Source organism: Ochotona curzoniae, unplaced genomic scaffold, assembly GCF_017591425.1.
Source record: "Ochotona curzoniae isolate NIBS_2020 unplaced genomic scaffold, NIBS_Ocur_1.0 scaffold_2453, whole genome shotgun sequence".
NCBI lineage: Eukaryota > Metazoa > Chordata > Mammalia > Lagomorpha > Ochotonidae > Ochotona > Ochotona curzoniae.
Genome location: NW_024467094.1, coordinates 29,990,869 through 30,009,709, shown reverse-complemented (window position 1 = coordinate 30,009,709; position 18,841 = coordinate 29,990,869). Strand labels below are relative to the sequence as shown.

Below are 18,841 nucleotides of genomic sequence, written 5' to 3'. Positions count from 1 at the left end.
AGCTCCGGGCATGGTCCCCTTGGCCTGCAGCGATGCACCCCAAGTGGGCGCCTCCATGAGACCGGGCAGGCATCGCCTCCGGGCCGAGTCGGTGAGTTAGAATCCTGCTGTGGGGCGCTGGCTCTTGCGGTTTGAACACGCACCAGAACGGTGTGTGCGATTGAGTTTGCAGGCTCCTAGACCGCTACTCCCGGTGGTGTTCCAGGCTGTGCCCCCACTTCAGGCGCCCCTGGTGGACCGGTCAGACAGAGTTAAATCTCGGCTTAGGGCACCCTTGTTCCTTATCGGGTTTGAGGTGTCCCCCCCCAATCCAGCATCCTGGTAACCACGCACGCATGCTGGGAGGAGCAGGTGATGGTCCCTGCCACCCACTGGGAATCCGGAGGAAGTTCCTGGTTCTTGGTTTGGGCAGGAACCCAGCCAAAGGAAGATTATCTGTGCCAGACGCTCAGGTAAAGAGGAAAATGAAAATGTAAAGACAAGGCGAATCTCTCTGGGATTTTTTGTAAAACATTCTTTTATTAAAAGAACAAGTGCTGTTTATGAACTGCCCTTCGTACAAATGACATCCGTTATACAAAGATACAAGATCCGGGTTAAACACAATTCCAGGCTTGGAGGTGGCAGGGGCCGTGCCTTTGGGGCTGAGGATAGAAAGGTTCTAGAATGCCAAAGGGCCCCTGGGAATTGCAACCTTCGGCTTCCCCTCCCTGCCCCCTAGGAAGGGTCGGCTACATGGAAACAGGTTGGGCAGGGGGTGGAGGGCTGGGGTTCAGGTCTCCAGTCCCACCACCCAAGTCCCAAGTCTGGCCGGAGGAAGTGACCAGCAGAGGCGGAGTGGCCAGCTCCTCAGTAGATACTGTGGCTGGGGACTGCGGGGATGGCAGCAGGTGTAATCCCAGGGGTATGGCAGGAGGGAGCCAGGACTGCTCAGCCCTGCCACCCACCCACGTGACCCCTGCCCCAGCAGGTACTCTTCTCTGGGAGTCAGTTGGAATTGAGTTGAACTGGGAACAAGCTCCCAACTCCTGCCCCTTGTACCTACAGGTGCCGCCCCCAGAAGCCTGTTTCCGGTCTAGGGAGGGGGGCATGGAGGTTTCCCTCCTTGTCTAGATCCTCCCTAAGAGGCCAGGGTGGGCACCCAGAGGTCACAGCAGACTCAGGAGCCAGAGGGGAAAAACCCCACAAACAGGAAAAACGAAAGAATGAAAAAAAAAAAAAAAGGCAACCCTTAAAGTGTCGTTTGTCTCAAGAGGATCCAACAGCTGTGCGCTGGACAGTCAGTGCCACAGATGCCCTGCCCCCAATGGCGCTGCACACACACACACACACACACACACACACACCCCGAGGCTGTGTGGCCAGCGCTGGACAGTCAGTGCCACAGATGCCCTCCCCCCCAATGGCGCTGCGCACACACACACACACGCACCGAGGCTGTGTGGCCGGCCTGGGAGCCCAGACCAGCAGGCTTGGTCCTAAGGCTGTCTCTGGCTCCATTACAGAGCCGTGTCCCCATGCCAGACTTGGGATGGTCACCTGTGAAGCACACAGCTGACCTAAATGACCCCAGGACCAAGTCCCCTCCAGCTGGGACAGTTGTGAGCCAGTCGTGGCCCTTGGCTGGACACAGGCTCCCTGGGCACAGCACCCCTCACCCCCTACTAAGGGGGACACAGCACAAGCGCAGCTCACACAGGTTTGCACACTCCACTTCCGTTCCGCAACCCACATCCTTCCCCTCCCCCAGGCAAGAGGACTACAAATCTGTGTGTCTATCCAACCTCACCCAAATACAATTTTCAAAAAAGAGGCTGAGGCAGGGAGAGGGCAGGGTGGCGGTGCCTGTCCTCCTTCATGGGGTCCTGCCCCCTCCTGGGCAGCACATACCCACATCCAGCTTAGCTCCCTTCTTTGGGTCCGCCTGATGCCTCATAACCACCAACACAGCACCGCTACCTAGGAAATGCCAGAGGCTTGGGGGAGTTGTACATCACGCACTCTTGGCGGGTGGGGGCTGGAAGAGCCTCGACCCCCGGCCCCAGGGCAGGGGAGGCCCAGCGGACCTCCTGCTTAGACTTGGCAGCCTGGGAGGGGCTGCCCTCTACACAGCAGGTAACCTGGGCAGCAATGGGCATCTCCCAGAGCCACTTCTCTTTCCAGTAGCTTAGGGACAGGGAGTCAAGAAGCCTAATTGATTACGATGAATAAATGCTCAAGTCTATCACTTCTTCCTAACCCATATTGAACGTTAATACAGAGAATTTCTGAGGTCATTACAGCAGCTTCCCCCTCCCCCAAGCCCTTGCAAGTGCCCAAGAGATCACCTCAGGACGCCCCCTCCCCTGTCATCACCTCCCTAATGTCTTACAAAGTCTTATCAACAGGAATATTAATATTATTCTCAGTATCAGAAAAAAACAGTTGAGCAGCACAGGCAAAAATATATCTGCACTACATTTCTGTCGTTGCCAAAAATATACACCTCTTCTTTTCTTTATTTAAAAAAAAAAACAACCAAAAAATACCCAACAACAAAACCCAAACGGAAACACACACACACACACAAAAAAAAAAAAACCTCACACATGCAAAGAGATGGACAGGAAGGGAGTGTCAGGGGAGGGCGGAGCCCCCAGTGCACTGACCCAGGGACACAGGCTTCCCAGAGGCCCACCGGCAAGGGGTCACTAACCACCTTCCCCAAATGGCTGGCAGGTGAGGGGAAAGACAGGCATCAGGTCAGCTTAACGGGCTTCCCTAGGGTATGGGGGTGAGAAGCAGGCTGGCTAACTGCTAAAAGAAGTGGCACTGTACCCCTCCCCCCTCCCCCCATCTCTGGGGCTCCCCTTGTGCAGGGAAGAAAGACTACACACCAGGAGGGGAGGGGGGCCCTGAGACCAAGAGGGCCTAGGGGAGGGAAGGCAGGATGGTACCCTGATTTGAAGCCCCCAGCCCCCAGTTTCTCTCCAATACTGGAGTACTGTTCTGGTTTGTGTTAACCAATCATGCCCCACACAGGAACAGAAGGTGGTGAGGTGGGGCAGGTGCCCCACCCTCCATGCCCTGCACATCCTCCACATCCTGTGACCTTTGTTCCTTTTGCTCCTGTCCCTGCCCTTGGCTGCCACAGGTCCATGGTAGAGAGACACACACACACACACACACACACACACACACGCGCGCGCGCGCGCGCGCACACACACACACACATTTGCTCTGTGGGTCAGGTGGCTCCATCTCCCCACCCTCCGCACTCCTCAAGCCAATAGTGCAAAAAATGGGCGGGGCAACAGAGCCAGTCTGGCCCCTTCCGCACCTGCCCCTCCCCAGCACTGGGCCCCTCCCTCAACCCCCCTCCACCTCTGGGATTTTACAAGCTTGGCTTGTGACCCCCCCGGGCAGGGAGGGCTGGCCAACAGCAGTCCCAGGAGCCCATCTGCCACCTGCCCAGACTGGGAAGAAACTGCACATCAAGTCTGGCCAGCCCTTCTCTGCACGACACCTTCAAGCCAGGGCCGGGCCCTGGGCTTGTCTCTCTGCCCTGTTCAAGTGCAGACCCACATGAGGAGGTGAGGCCTACCAAGTGCCACTTGGACCACGGCCCACTTTGCTCTCTGGAGCCCCAGGGCCAGGTGCTGGGGGAGGACAGCTCCTGGGCAGGCTTGGGATCTATTCTCTCGCCCCCCCACCCGCCTTGCCTTGTGGGGAGGACGATGCAGGGAGGGGTATGGGCCAGGTGGAAGGAGCTCCTCCCTTAGTTTCCAGCACCAGGAGTGTCACCCATGCTCCCCGGCTGGGCCCAGCTCAGGCTCTGGGCTGGGGCTCTCCAGTGTCTGGGTGCTGGCGCCTGCTCCAGGCTAGGACCTCTCAGGCCAGGATCTGTCCGTTCCACGTGGCAGGGTCAGGGATGTGTGTTTGGAGTTTTAGCCTTTTTCCTGATTGGCTGAGGCTCCTTTGTCAGCGGTCTGGAAAGAGAACAAGGGAGGCCCAGATTTGGGAGGCGTCCGGCCCTAGTGCTCAGCTGAAAAGAGCTTCCTGGACCAAGACAGCTGCTAGAGAGCGCAAGAGGCGGGGCCTGGGCTCTGGCAGGTGCACGCCAGGGTCAACAGGTAGGGTGGAAAAGCTACCCTGCCACAGAGCACGCAGGTGCACACCCATGGCATGCCAAGGTCAGCAGGCAGTGGAGCCCTCAGAACAGGTAGGGAGGGTGGCCTGCTTTCTAATTGGTCTGCTCTGAAAAGCAAATGGCCTGTTCTCACTGGTCCTCCCGGGGGCCAGCTCTGCTCTGATTGGTTCTTTGTTAGCCCTTGCACCCAGCAGCTCCCAGGGCTCTGCAAGAAGCAACTTGACGTCTGAGCAGGGCTAGGGTGAAGGAGGAGGAACTGCCTTCCCCAGCTGTTGCATCTGATGTTCATCTGGCGATTCATCTCTGTGCACCCCAGACTCCTTACTCACCCCTCCTTTGGAGCCACTACTGCTGCCATCAGCTCCCGACAGGCCGAGGAAGGGGTTGGTCTGGGCCGTGAGCACGGGAGGCCCGCCTGCTGCAGCTACTGCTGCAGCCGCTGCAGCTGCGGCCAGCAGGCTCGTGTTGTTGCCAAGTGAGGGAGCCACCAGGGCTCCGGCGGGCAGCAGGCCAGGGGTGCCCGCTGAGAGCAGGGGGGTGGAGCTTCCTGCCAGCAGGCTGGCCATGGGCAGCTGGGAGCCCCCAGCCATCTGTAGCCGCTGCAGTTCCCGCTTCTGCTGGATCTGCTGGATCATCTGATATACCACAGTCTGGTGTTCCTGCAAGGGCAGACTGAGTGTGGGCCCAGGGGCCCTGTGGGGTCTTCCCTGACCCCACTTGCCCTGCTTGGCCCAGCTCCATCCTACTACAACAGTGGGACCAGACCCTGGGAGACTAACTGGCTTAACTGCCATTGTGGGGCCTCAGTTTCCCCATTTGGACCACACAATCTTCTTGGAAGACCTGGGAGCTGGCAGACACTAGATCCCAGCACAACTACGTAACCTGAAGTTCCAGCCCCAGATGCCTCCCAACCACACCCAAAAGGGACCCAGCTCCAATCCTAGGGGCTCCATGTCACAGCCAGCCAGGAGCGTCCCCTCTCTCGCCTAGACATGGCTCCTCAGAGCTCAGCCCTTTCGAGCAGAGCTGGGGAAGGGACCCAGGAGCCCCTTCCTTACTGGGGTCAGCTGCGGGGAGGCCAGGAGCTGCTGCAGCTGCTGCAACTGCTGCTCTTGCTGCTGCAGAAGGTGTCTCTGCTGCTCCGTGAGGCTGCGGCAGTACAAAGGGAGGGTGGGGAAGACTCAGGGATGCTCTGCCCACACTCCTCCAGCTCCCGTCCCCCCCTGGACGTGGACATGGAGACAGGGGCCAGAGAGCTTAGATGTCTGTGCTGCACGGGGCCAGTGGAAAGGCATAAACTGGATGGAGACATTTCTCAGGAGGGGAAGCCAGAGTGGGGCAGGGCAGGTGGGTAGGCTCCTGACCCCAAAGGACACCCAGTAGAGGGGGAGGGGGAAAACCAGGGACCAAGAGCTGCTTAAGCTCAGCTCCTGGGTAAGATGAGGGGATCAGCGATGCTTCAAGGAGAACCCCTCCTGGTGCCCCCCTCCCTACTGCCACCCTTGGGACTCACCTGTTGAGACAGCCTGACAGTTGCAGTGTGGGGGTCGCACCAGCCTGGCTCAAGCCCACAGGGTTGGGGGCAGCAGTTCCATTCAACCCCCCTAGGAGCCCATTGAGGGGCAGGCCCCCACTGCCTGCCAGCCCCCCGAGCAGCCCCTCAGCCATGGGCATGGCTCCCAGCCCCGCCGTCCCAGGAGCCCGGCCCAGTCCGTTTTGTGGCTGGGGTGGGAGCGGGGCCGGGGCCCCTGGCAGGGCCAGGGGCAGGGTGGCAGGGCTCTGCTGGAGCAGGGGCAGCGGTGGAGGCGTGCTGTGGAAGGACAGTGACGAGCTGCTGCGGCTCGGGCAGCCTGAGTGAGGGTCCTGCGGAGGGAGTGGGGAGGGGTTAGGATACAGAAGGCCAATGTGACCATCCTGGTCCCCAGCCTGGCCCCCACCAGTTCTCTCACAGAGCTCCTCCACCTCTGCCTCACCCATAGACACCCTGAAAAAAGCAGCAGGATGGGGGACAGGGCTAAGTCTCCAGTCTCCATCAGCAGCAGTGAGCACCACTTCCCCGGAATGCTATGGGATAGTGATGCTGGGGCTGTTCTTGTTGAGCCTGCAGAGAAGCCAAGCTGCAGGCAAGAGCAGCACAATTTGGGGAAGACCCAGGGCCCCATCCCATCCCATGCCAACCACGCTACCATGGGGGTGACCTGGGTTACCACTGCCTCTTAGCTGACTCACTCATAATCCCCCAGGGATGGGAGGGAGGATGTTAGCACCTAGTCTACACAGTGACTGAAACCAGAAGGAGGTCATTGGTGGCAGAAAGCAGACCAGGTTCATTCCAAGAAGACTACAACACAGGAAGAGCAGCTGCTATTCCAACCCACTAACTCCACAGCCCCTGCTGGAATCACCCCGTCCTGAGCATTCCTCAAACAGCCCTGCCCTGACCAACCCCAAATATGCAGAGCCTTCCTTCCCCGCCAGCCAGTGCCACCTCTGCACTGCTGCTGCTGCTGCTGCTGCTGGGGGCCTATGCTATTTGCTGCTATCCTTTGGAGGTAGGGCTGAGCCGGCTCTGTTTTCTACCCACTTGCCAGGCAGCAAGATTCCTTGCTGAAGGAATGAGCAGGGAGTCAGGCCTACAGGTGGAGCAGCCCCTCCCCCTGAGCCAGGGCAAGGGCACTGCCCCCTCCTGGCCCCACACACCTCGGAAGACGTGGACAGCGAGTGATCCAGGCCCAGACTGCTCTTGCCAGGAGGGCTCTTGCTGGTGCTCAAGGAGTCGCTGCTGCCGGCTGCCAGGGCAGTGGAGGGGGTGGGGGGAAGCGGCAGCTGGAGTGGGTGCTCGGAAAAAGCAGGCCCCTTCCCCGCCCTGGCCCTTCCTCCTGCTCACAGGCTGGACAAGGGGTCCCTCACCTTGGGGAGGCAGGCCGTAGGGCCCCGGGAGTGGGCCGTTGGCAGCGGGCAGAGCAGCAGGCAGGGCGGGAAAGGGCACGGAGAGTTGCACGTTGAGGATCTGCAGTCGCTCCTTCTTGGCCGTCAGGCTTAGGATCTGCTCCTGCAGCCGCAAGTTCTCCTTCTGCAGCGCGTGTAGCGCCTTCAGCATCTCCACGACTGTGGGAGGGGAGGCACAAAGCTCAGGCTGGCGGGGCCAGCAGCAGGGAGGCGGGGCCGGGGTGGGGCCAGCAGCTAAAGCAGGGAGCAGAAGTATGGGTGAGCCCCCACAAGAGGCGGGATCTGGGATGGAGAGGCGGAACCTGGGCTGGGGGGTGGGGGCTAGGAGCAGGAGAAGCAGTCCGGGTATAGTCAGGTCTAAGGCAGGTGCAGGGGGAGCTCTGCCAGAAGATCTGCCCAGCCAGGATTAAAGGGCGGACCCTGGGGACCCGGCAGGAGGGAGGGAGGGAGGGATGAGTCAGGGTTCCCCGCCCCTCGCTCCTCACTGTTGACCCCGGCTTCCCCATCTCCCTGCTTCTCCAGCAGCTGCTCCATGTTGGTGGTTCCCGGGGCTGCAGGGTCAAGTTGCACGCCCCCGCAGGGTGCCGACGCGGTCTGATCGAAGAGTGCGGGGAGGCTGCTGATGGGAGACCTGGGGTAAGAAGAGCAACCGAGAGCTCAGGCTCACCTCGCACCTCCCACCTCCAAGGCCCCCACCCCGCCCGTCTCCAGGGCTGCCCCTCCCTCACATGGAAGACAGACTCTCCTGGGGAGAGGTTCCCCGACACCGGAAGCTGCAGTCCTCCAGGTCTGGCTCTTAGAAGAACAGACAGCAGAGTCAGCAGGGAGGGGTCATCCCCACCTCCCGAGGTGGCTGTTGTGTCTCCTCCCCCAGGGTCCCCAAATCCCAGCACGGGAGAGTCCAGAAGGGAAACCCTATGGCTCTCGGGGTAATGCCCAGTGTCTGCTCACCTCCCTCCAGGCAGATTGGTCCCTGCTGCCCAAGGAAAGCCACTGTCCTATTTCTCCCGAGACCTAGATGGAGCTGCTGTGTGACTTCAAGCTCCCCATCGACCTCTAAGGTCCCAGACACCAGGGCTAGGCGCTCGGCCCCCCAAGCCCTCAGTCACTACAGCTACTGGCATCATTAGTGTTATCCATAATTAGAATTTACACACCAACTGCCTCCTGTCGAGCCCGAGTCCTGGGGTGTGGCCCTCTCTCCTGAGACCTGATCTGAATTTCAGAAAATAGTCTCTCTCTTACACACACTCTCTCCACTCCTTGGGTCTTTAATCAGAAGCCAGGGCTTGGGGCTGGGCCCTACTCCACCCAACAGCCAAGTGGTGTCTCCACACCCATCAGCTCCCAGGCTGGGGAATCTCCAGGGGGAAGGTGGGAACTTGGGGCAGGCCCCCTTAATTCCTAAAAACCCAGTTGGTAGCCCAGCTGTGAGGGCAGATCCCAGGCTCCACAGGACACCCCAGGAGCTGAGGCGGGGGACTACCCACAGGGGTCAGAGCTCCAGGCAGAGACTCTGGTTCTATCACTTCCTTGTCCTCTGTGGTGGACAGTCCCCAACCCCTCTGTCCTGTCTTTTGAGGCATGGGACAGTACTTCTGTCCTGCTCTGATCCCCAGCAATGCATGTGAAGGGGAAAGTGAAGCCTTGTAGGCAGGGTGGGTCACGGCCAGAGGGCGGGGGCAGTCAGCAAGCTTGCCCACATCCCTTCTGGGGTCACAGGCAGGTGGCGGCAGTGGCCTTGGGCCTGTGAGAGGAGAGGGGATTTGGATCTGAGGTCACATACCTGTGTGGCTGCTCTCGGCCTGGGTGAGGGGGTTAACGGCACCCACTGGAGTTCCAAAGATGTGGGTAGAGGGGAGGCTAAAGGTAGAACCAGCCAGAGAAAAGACCTGAGGGGAGGGGGAGAATGCAGCCTGGAGCTAGAGTATGGCCGTGTGGGGGGGAGGGCTGGGGAGGAGTGCTGGGGAGGACACAGGGCCAGGGAAGAGGGGGCACTGTCAGGCAGTGGAGCTCAGCACTCCATCCGCTCTTCCTTGACTTGCCCTGGGGTGGGGGGCAGGGAGGAGGAAGGGGAGCCAGGAGCAAGGCCCTACCTGAGTGGTGGAGATAGAAGCAGAAGAGGAGGGCAGGGTGCTGGTGAATGGGGAGCGGCTGAGGCGGGGGAGGGCTGAGGCCCCAGGGGCCCCCAGCAGGCTGGAGGAGAGCGGGGTGCTGCACACAGCCCGTAGCATCCCGCCACCGTGGGAGATGGGGTCCTTGTTACTGGTGTAGATGCCTGGAAGGATGCAAGAGGAAGCTGGGTCAGCTTGCACTCCAGCTGTCACCTGCCACCTGCCCAGGGGCACACCCTCTGGGCCCCAGCAGCACACACACCCGTCCAGTCCTACTCAGAGACTGCCCCTTCCCATGATGACAGCCACCTGACACACCTGCACACTAGCCTGTCCTGCCCTGCCCCAGCTCAGTGCTTTTCTAGTTCTCTGCAAATGCAGCATGTCCTACTGACTGTCTACCCCTGATTTCTCCAGCTGCTAGCAGGAGCCTGTCACCTCTGTCCTTTCAAGCAGATCCCATCCCATTTGTTGTCTCCATGTTTATGCCTCTGTCCCACTGCCAGACTGGCAAAGCCTAGGAATGCCCACTCACCCCAGGGGCTGCTTACCTGCCCCCAACAAGGGAGACTCCAGGCTCAGGCTGGGCAGGCTTCCAGAAGGGCCAAAGGTGCGGGAGGCCAGACCGCCTAGGCCACAGCTGACCAGGGAACCTCCAGAGAAGGGTGAGGCAGCAGTGGCCGTGAAGCCCGCCAGCTGGGCGCCGGGCAGGGAAGGGGCAGTCAGGCCGCCAGGGCCATCCTTGTTGCGGCTGCCCCTGGGACGTCCTGGCCCATGGCGGCTCCTCTTGCTGGCTTTGTGCTTCCTCTCCTTCAGGCCTACTTCGGGCGTCTCCTCAGCAGGTGCAGGGGTGGCGCTCAGTGCAGGCATCCGTTTGTGGGTGCCTGCTGAAGCCCCGGAAGCAGAGATGTGGGGAGACTTATAGTCCCCAGGGGAGGGGGCCCGGACCCGGCCCGAGCTGGAGGGGGTGGTGGAGAAGCGCATGATGGGCCCAAAGCCAGAGAAGACCACCTTCTGTTCAAAGAGGTCAGCCTTGGGGGGCTCTGAGGCTGGAGGCGAGGGAGGGGCTGGAGGGGTGGGGACCGCAGGCTTGGAGTACTTGTCCTCCTCCGGCTGCTCCAGTTTGGGGAATGCAGAAAAATCAGGAGAGCTCTGCAGGGATGATACTGCACGGAGGGAAAAGGAGTTACAGCTACAGCCCAGGCTATCTCCCACTCCCAGTGTGCTGAGCCCGGCAGGTTGAAGGCCGGCTTCCTGTCCCAGCTCTGTCTCATTTATGCTCTGAGACAGGTGTTCCCCATCCCCCAACCTTCCCACCTGTAATAAAATAGGAAAGAAACTTTCATCCCAGTGGCCTCCCAGCAATACCAGAGGCCAAGTTCTTGCAGGGCTGGAGGGTGGGGCCTCAGAGGGAGGGGCAAGGTGTTCTAGCTCCAGAGGGAAGAGCTGAGGGGAGGACCACAGGGGATCCTGCAAGGTCCTCCAGAACCAACCTGATGATCCTCACACCCCCACAGGCAAGGGCCCCTACTGGGACAGTGTGGAGCCAAATGTTGTCCCTGCCCCAGCCTCCTCCCCGGAGGCCCCACTCACCTGTAGGCTGGAAGGGTCCTCCAGAGGAGGAGGAGGAGGAGGAGGACGAGGAAGAGGATGAAGCCGAGGTCAAACTGCTCACACCTTTCCCACTACTCAGTTTCTTGCCTTTATGACCCAGGCTGTGGCTGGAAGACTTTTTCCCCTTGGAGTCTCTGTTGCTGCTCTCCGAGGTCTCCTGAGTGCTGGCCTCATGGTGGGAGGACGACGATGCCGACGAGGAGACCTGGGTCAGGCGGGCAGACATGCCAAGGCTCAGTTCTGCTACCCCGCTGGATATGTCTCTGAGCTGGGATGAAGCAGGAGGACCCAACTGGGAGTCCCTGGCTGGGCAGCCACCCAGGGGCCCAGGGACCACGACTCCTGGAGTGAGACCGAGGAGCACTGAACCTGCATAGGACTGTACCTAAATCCTTATCTGCCTCTTGAAGTAGTTCAGGGTCAGAGACTAGGATCTCCTGTGCCACCACTCTGTCCTTTTGTACTGGAATCTGCAGCCACCTGGCTTTTGCCCCTCTCTCACCACACCATGCTATTCCTGGCCAACTTGCCCTGGCTTGAGCTCAGAAGTCTTGGCCTCGGTCTCCCTGGGGCACTTCACCTCCAAAAGCCAGCTCCAGTGTCCTCTGTGTCCCAAAGCCTTGCTAGGTACCCGGGGCATGGAGTGAGTCTTTCTGTCTTCTTCTTTCCAAGACACATCAGCAGGCACCATGCTACCTTGCTGCAGACTGTGCCTACCAGAGGGCTTCATTAACCCACTGGGCGGCTGGTGGTGGTGGGACGTGCAGCCGTGTGGGCATCCGTGGGGCAGGGGCTTGAGCATGTGTCCTGCTGGTTGGCATCTCAGCCTCACTCATGGAGCAGATGACATGCTGAGGGGTCACATGGCAGAGTGCCAGCTCCATGGGCTAAAGGCAGTGGGAGAGGTAGCAGCTTCGCATGGCGGTCAGGCCTATGCCCACATCACATTTCAGCTGTTTATCTCAGCTGGGCTGCTTACCGGCTGGGAGCTTCTAGCCAACTTAACCTCAGTGTTGTCTCCGCTTTCCTCATTTATGAAATGGGGTTAATCCAATACCAGTCTGCTTGGGTTCTCTCGGGGATAAAGTGCACCCCATGTCCCCTTTCCAGGCCTGGGTTCTGGAAGAGAGCCTGCTGCCTGTCCTCCCCGCTCCATTCCTCCCACAAGGTGGAGAGCAGGTATCGGGAACTGTGCTGAATCAGCAAACGCGAGGGAGAGGCTAGGGAACACAGGAGAGTAGGAGAGCCACCCTGCGCTGGCCCTCCCTGGTGGAGCTCGGCTCCATCTTCCTCTTTGTTCTTCTCAACAGCTGGAGTTCTGAAGGGAGCCAGATGTGGCTGAGAACACAGGCAGAGGGGGCCGGGGGGGAGAACGGCTGAAAGGCTGGAGCAGACAGAGCTCGTGGCCTTCCCAGGGACCAGGCCAATCCCAGAGGATCTCTCAGATCTCCCGATCTGCCGGCCAGCCCCTGGAAAGGTCAGGTGAGCCCCCATGTAAGTGGGAAGGTGAGCAGGCAACTGGGGCAGCTGCCGCAGCAACATCATCCTTGAAACCCAATACCTGAGCCTCCTGCTAAGATGCTCAGGGCTGTGCCAACCTCCAGAGGAGGAGCGGAAGGAGGCAGGCCTAGGTGAACCATGATGGCGACAGGAGAAAGTAGCCCTTTCAGACCCCTGGACACTTGAGCAAGGCAGGCCTGAGGCCGAGGCAAGGCGGGCTGTTCTGGCTTGGATTAGGGTCAGGCCTGCCTGTTGCTCATCCAGACATGGCCTGACGTCCCTGCCCCTGTCAGGAAGGGTGGGACGCAGGGGGGGAGTTAGGGCTTCCTATGAATACCATCCCGGCCAGCGCCTTCAGCCCTATAACCTGCATGGGTGGGACCTGGGCTACGGCCCAGGCTTTGGGCATTGTCTTGATAAATGACGGATCCTCTGCCTGTTGCTGGGGCCCCAGGAGCTCTCAGCAGGCCTGAGTGCTGGACCTGACTGCTGACAGGCACATCTGGCAGTCAGCAGGAGGGTGGTACCCTACTGTCCTGGCTGGCCAGTGACTTGGAGGTCTGAGGCTGCAGGCTCATTCTAGGGGCATGAGGAGACTGGAGGTACAGCAAGGAGAAACATGAATCTGCAGCCATGGGAAAGGTGCTGGGGTCCCCTGTGTACTCTGACTCTCCCCCCTCCAGCCCAAAACAGATGGCATGTCCTGACTCCTGCCTGTTGGCAGCAGTACCTTGTCAGCAGTGGGGACCACAGGCGGGGTGAGGATGCTGGGAGGTGACTCAGGCCGCTTCTTGTGCTTCTGTTTAAGGCGTTCTTTGTCTTTTCGACTCTGCAGAGGGAGAAGTGATGGGACATGAGTGCAGGAAGTGGAGCGTGGGGCGCGGGGGTTGCTGCTCCCATGAGTACACCAGTGACACAGAGCAACATCAATGGCAGGCACATACCTGCCGGGGGTGCCCCTGGAATGGGGAGCTGTACAGTACAGAGGGAAAAGCATGTGTGGTATGTGGTGTGAGGGAACAAGGGCATGACCTGGGTTAGCACATGGCTGGACTGTGGACATGCATGTGAGCACACACAGCTCTATTTCAGGGGCCTTGGGGACACAGTCAGGTCACAGGGAGGATTTGGCAGACCTCTACCCTCTGAAAACCTCTCATTCCACTCCCTCACCCCCTCCTGTTCCTCAGTGGCCTCAGAGGAAAGATGAGGACAAGACCTGGCAGTGGGTATGTTGGTGAGGACTGTACTGGAAGTTTCTGGAAGGAGGAACCAGCCCCCTGTGCTAGTGAAGATGCATGCGGGCTGCGGACAGGGGTGATGCAGGGCGGGCCTCACCTTCTTCTGGCTGCGCTCGTGGTGGCTGGCGTGCTTTTCCGGCTGGGTGGACGGTGAGGCTGACCGGCTTCTCCGGCCAGCGATGAAGCTGCTGCTCCCACCCCCGGTGCCACCTCCACCACCGCCGCCGCTGCTGCTTCCACCTCCGCCGCCGCTGCCACCCGCTCCTCCTCCCCCACTGGTGGGCCGGGACGTCTTCTGGAGGAGAGCAGGGAGACAGCTGGCCCCATCCTCTCCTCTCCCTCAGCTCAGAGAGATCCTGAAGGTGAAGTCCCGTGGGCCTGCCCAGTGCTGGGTGGACCCTTGTCTCAGGACCTTTGTGCATGCTCAGGTTTGCACAGCCTTGTAGCTTACACTGTGAGGTCAGGAGGAGGCAGAGGGCGTCTCTCTTTCCCCTTTGCACCCACTCTTTGCACTGTGCCCTCGAGCCACAGCCTCTTTATGCCTCCTCCCCTGGAGAGGAGAGCCTGGCACCTCGATATCCTGTCCTGTGCCAACACTCCACCCCTTCTGCCATAGAGTCTGGTCCTTCCCCCACACACACCATGCACAGTGGTTCCCAAAATGTTCTTCCCTTGACCCAGAGAGAGGGTGGGACAGCAACACCCCTGACAAAGCCCTTGGAAAGCCTTCCTGTCGCCTCCTCCAGCCAGGGTTCATCTGTCCCTTCCCTGACCCCCCAATACCCTCCCAGGCTGCTCAGCCAGCCATCCAGTCTTCACATCTCCACCCAACACTGGCAGCACACCAACCTGAGTGCCTTATCACTCAGGTTATCCTACATCCTCATCATACCAGGAAACCAAGGCAGCCTCATGACTTTGCGCCCAAACCAGACAATTGGGCAGTAACAGGGTGGAACCTACCGCAACAGTGACAGGCCACGCGGGGCCGCCTGGGTGTGTGTGGGGAAATTCACGTTCTGGCTTTCCCCACGCGGTGTCTCAGTTACCCCCACGACCAGGCCAAGTTTACCTAGAAACGGCACTAGCATCCTGCCTCCTCCCTCCACCCCCTGGCTCACAGCTGTCTGCCAGCCACTGGCCTGGGTGTTTCCAATCTGCTGCCCCGCGCTGCCTGGGTAATCCTCCCAGAGAACAAATCTGATCATGCTGCCCTCCTGCTTATGGCCCACGGCTGCAGCCTAGGGGTGAGGACCAAGCCACAGTCTCCTCCCCAAGACTGTTCCCCAGGAACAATCGGGCCACACTGCCCGTTCCAGATCCCCTGCAGCTGTGGAGAAGCAAGTTAGGGAACCTCCAGGAGCCCAGTGGTTTCCACAGCTGGAAAGGACACAGCGTGCCCAGTTCTCAGGCTGCTCAGAGGCCCCCCACCACAGTAGATTAAGCGCCCAGGAGAGGCGTGCACCTGCACAAGGGCTACCTCCCACTTCTGCCTTGATGGCGTCTTCCTTGAAGCCTTCCACACTGACTGGTGGGCCAGAGCTGAGCTGCCACTTGTGCTGCGGATGGCTTAGCTAAGCTCAAAGTCACACCTCTCAAACCAAACTTTATCATGTATCCCTCTTCGAATGGAGAGCTCTCTCCTCCCTTGTCCTCCCAACCCCAGCCCTGACCCTAGCCCAGGCCCCATGTCCACACCCTTGAGTGTGGGCAGAAGCACTCACCATCTTGCTGAAGTGGTATTTGCAGTAGCCGCAGTACTTGACATTGTCTACCTCCAGCACTTCTTCCTCACACAGCAGACCTGCCATTTGGGCACTGATCCAGAGAAGGGAGCCTGAGGAGGGTGTGGCCACAGACCAGACAGGCCACCTGCCTCCACCCCTGACCGCCCAGGTGATGCCAAGCCCATCCAAGGCCAGCAGGGGCACTGCCACCAGAGACAGCAGTGAAGGTGTGCCCACTGGGTAGCTGTCAGTGACCAAGCAGGGCTGGGGAAAGGGTGGGGACAGGGTGGTCTCACCAGGTGACATGGAAAGCTTGTCGGCATCCGTGACGGTTACAGGTCATACAGGCCCCCGAGGCTGCCTTGCTTTCCCGACCCTGCTCCTCGCAGATGTAGCAGGTCTAAGGGATATAGCACGATTGTCCCCCCCTCTGGGTAGCCCTCATCTCAAGACCTCCCCCCACAATGCCAACCTCTCATCACCATTCTAGAGCAGTGTTGTCCAAGAGAATGTTCCCAGTGATGGCAAGGTTTATGACCTGCACTTGCCAACACAGTGGTGTCTAATTCTACAGGTGACTGGCTAGTGCTCCCAGGGGTGAGGGGACGGGGACCCAATTCTAAACAACACAACTGCATGTGGCTGGTGGCTCCCCTGCGGATAGCACAGTCCTGGGGTCCTGAGCTCTACAAGGCCAGGAACTGTGCTTAACTTGCTCATGTGGAAATGGTCTTTGCATAGACTATTGCTTCTGGCTGGAATCAGAGACCCCTCTGGTCTCAAGGCTGGCTCTGCCCCCTCCCGACCCTTGCATTGGGTCTTAGCCTAAAAAGGACTTCTCTTTGGCCACTGCGGCCCGAAGTAAGCCCACAGAGGGGAGTGTTAGTTCAGTGCCTTGCTGATGGCCTGCACAGCACCTGTTCCACTTGCTTGCTCAATGAGATGGATGGTCTCTGCCTAGAAGGCCCTGGGTGTCATGGGACGGGGAGGCAGCACATTGACCGTGACCACTCCAGAACACTGCGCTGGGTCAGGCACGCAGTATGCACCCAGCAAAATGTGTCCAGGGACACAACTGAGTGAACTGTTTGCTGAGCTCTGGCCTGGGGGGAGTCTATTTTCTCCTGCTCTGTGTGTGTGTGTGTGTGCGTGTGTGTGTGTGTGCGTGTGTGTGTGTGTGCGTGTGTGTGTACAGGAGTCTGGGTCACAGGTACATACCTACCTATAGCCTAAGTGCCTGCAAAGTGCTGACTAGACAGAAAGAAGAGTGCAGTGGACAGACCCAAAGATGGCTGGCCAGGGGCCCGGGCCGGGGCCCAGCAGGGGTGCTGACCTTGTTGAAGCGATCATGAGGCACGTACTGCAGCACGATGGGCTCCATGGTGAGCACGTTGGCGAACTGCACTTCAGGGATGTAGAGGGCACACACCACGTGGGCCCAGCCTGGGGCGATGCAGGGTCAGCCTCAGCTGCGGATGGCGAGCCTGAGACCCCACCGCTGGCAACCACAGCCCCATGCCACCCTTTCCTCCTCCACAGCCTAGCCACTAGACTCCTGTGCCCTATGCCCTGCTTAGGGTGGGGTCCTGGCGGCCTCCGTGGCTGAGCCCTGGAACTTGAGGCTCACCTCCATTGTCGGTCCTCTTCAACGCCCCGTCTTTGTGTGGGCACAGCTCACACCTCTGCCAATGCAAGGGGGGGGGAACGACACAGGGATTGGGGCACTGCTGTTCATGCCCGAGGGCCCTGGCTAAATAATCAGGGCCAAGTGACAGTGACAAGGGAGGTGAGGGCAAGAGTCACCAAGGTCTGGGCTACAGGGACACAGGTGTCTCCCCAGCTCTCCTTCCGCTTTCCCAGGTAACCCCAAATTCAGAGACAAACCTCTATGTCCCTGGAGTGGGGACCAGAGGTGGGGCAGAAGGAGGGATGAGCCGTGCAAGGGATGGGGCTGGTGACAGGTGTACAGGAAACAGGAAGTGCTGTGGGAACCCCACCCCAGCCTTAGCTCAGGTGTGGGGGGGAAAGGGTCGGTCGGGAGGGGGTGGGAGTGGGAGGGGGCAGGGTAGGGGGTCTGGGTCTGGAACTCACCACCCTGGCTGCTCTCTCCTGAGACTCACATTTCCGGCAGAACCAGGGTCCTGTGGGCACCTGAACGATGCCATAGCAAGCTAGGGGCAGGGGACAAAGCTGTCAACAAGGATTTTCTCCCAGAGCCCATGTGGGGGGCAGCGGCAGGTGGAGTAGACTGCTCCCCTCCCTGACCACACCCCCACAAAGGGTACTCTAGGGCAGCATCCAAGCACACAGCCACAGGGCAGGAAGTCAGAGTCTGACCTTAAACTTCCAGATCCTCCCCTCCACCCATGCCCTTTTTGGACCTGCTTCCCAGTGCTTGCCAGACCCCAAGCATTAGGAGCCAAGAAACAGCACCACAAGCAAACAGATTTTGTTGTTATGGGGGGGAGGGGAGGTGTGGAGGCATCACTCCTTAAAGGGCCAGTAAGGGGCCAGGTGGGCAAGCTGAGGGCCAAAGATTCCTCATCTGCTCCCACTATCCCAGGCACAGGTCGGCAGAGCACAGGTGCAGCACACGTGAGGGAGTGCAGGGGAATGGCGGGAAGAGCCCGCAGCCACAGCTGGATGGTGGTGGGGTGTCCCAGGAAGTGGAGGGGACCCAGCTGGCTGTGCCAGACAAGCAGGAGATGCCAGCCTGCGCCCTCGGCAAGACTCCTCAAGGAGTTAACTCCTGGGCCATGTGCTTCTTGCTGCTGGGGGAAACTCCTGAACCTCGTACTCCCTGCATTCCCGGAGGGGGGAGGAGCCCGCCTCCCTACCCCCCTGCACAACCTCTCCCTCCCCAGGGGCTGCTCCCAGTCCTCGCTCTCCTGGGACCCTTCTCCTCCCTTTCCCAACTCCGCTCCTCCCAGCATCCGGAAGCGAAGGGGGGGAAATGACCCCCCTTGACCTCTTCCTCCGGGAGCCAGGACCAAAATAACCCGGCGGGAGGGGACACCTCGCAGGTAAACACAGCCCGGGCCGCCCCCCGACAGGGGCGGTGTGGGGCGCCGGGAGTTCCCTCAGTCGCTCCCCAGACTCTCCCCAAACTCCCTCAACTTGGGGTTGCGGGGGGGCGCGGGGGGGACGCGAGGCCCGGAACAATAGGCGAGAAAACAATGCCCTGACCGGGTCCTTAAGGACCGGGTAGCGGGGACACCCCCTCCGCCTCCCTCGGCCTTCAGGTGGGGTGGGGGAAGGGCGCGCGAGCCCCAGGAGGTCTCGGGAGGGCGCGGCCCGGGGCGCCCCAAGCGCACGCCGCCCCCGGGGGTCCCGCCGCCGCCCCCTCCCATCCCCGGCCCCAACTCCCCCCACCCCACCACCAGCACGGCGTACCTTGGTGGACGGCCACGCTGCATGCGTGCCCATCGCAGTAGACCAGCGGGTTCTCGGCCCAGCCCCTCTCGTCCGAACATACGCAGCAGCCTCCTACCATCTCCTTCATACTCCCATGAGCTCCCTCCGGGGCTGGGGCGGGGGGCCGGCCGGCGGGGGTCGGGGGTCAGG

At 60.3% G+C, this 18,841-nt stretch overlaps 1 protein-coding gene and 1 long non-coding RNA gene across 4 annotated transcripts in view; one reads left to right on the top strand and one right to left on the bottom strand.

Annotated features, from left to right (window-relative positions):
* The window catches only part of LOC121170478, a 13,889-nt gene extending 12,318 nt beyond the window's left edge, over positions 1-1,571 (top strand). The window contains exon 3 of the long non-coding RNA XR_005885967.1: positions 1,437-1,571. This is a non-coding gene — a long non-coding RNA (uncharacterized LOC121170478). The remainder of the gene's footprint in view (positions 1-1,436) is intronic.
* MLLT6 (MLLT6, PHD finger containing) lies at positions 500-18,841 on the bottom strand. Of its 3 annotated transcripts, none has more exons than XM_041001727.1 (20): positions 18,671-18,841; positions 17,369-17,448; positions 16,905-16,959; positions 16,611-16,720; positions 15,574-15,677; positions 15,275-15,368; positions 13,648-13,845; positions 13,040-13,138; positions 10,789-11,014; positions 9,747-10,361; positions 9,178-9,359; positions 8,868-8,973; positions 7,810-7,876; positions 7,567-7,712; positions 7,043-7,240; positions 6,833-6,921; positions 5,646-5,995; positions 5,191-5,281; positions 4,459-4,788; positions 500-3,968 (listed from the first exon to the last, which is right to left on the bottom strand). In XM_041001727.1, exons 1-20 carry the CDS (start codon positions 18,777-18,779, stop codon positions 3,927-3,929), a joined length of 3,291 nt encoding a protein of 1,096 aa, XP_040857661.1. In that variant the 5' UTR covers positions 18,780-18,841; the 3' UTR covers positions 500-3,926. The 3 variants fall into 3 exon arrangements, with proteins under 3 accessions (XP_040857661.1, XP_040857662.1, XP_040857663.1); XM_041001728.1 differs by having other exon boundaries at positions 10,873-11,014; XM_041001729.1 differs by lacking the exons at positions 500-3,968; positions 4,459-4,788; positions 5,191-5,281 and adding an exon at positions 5,300-5,562.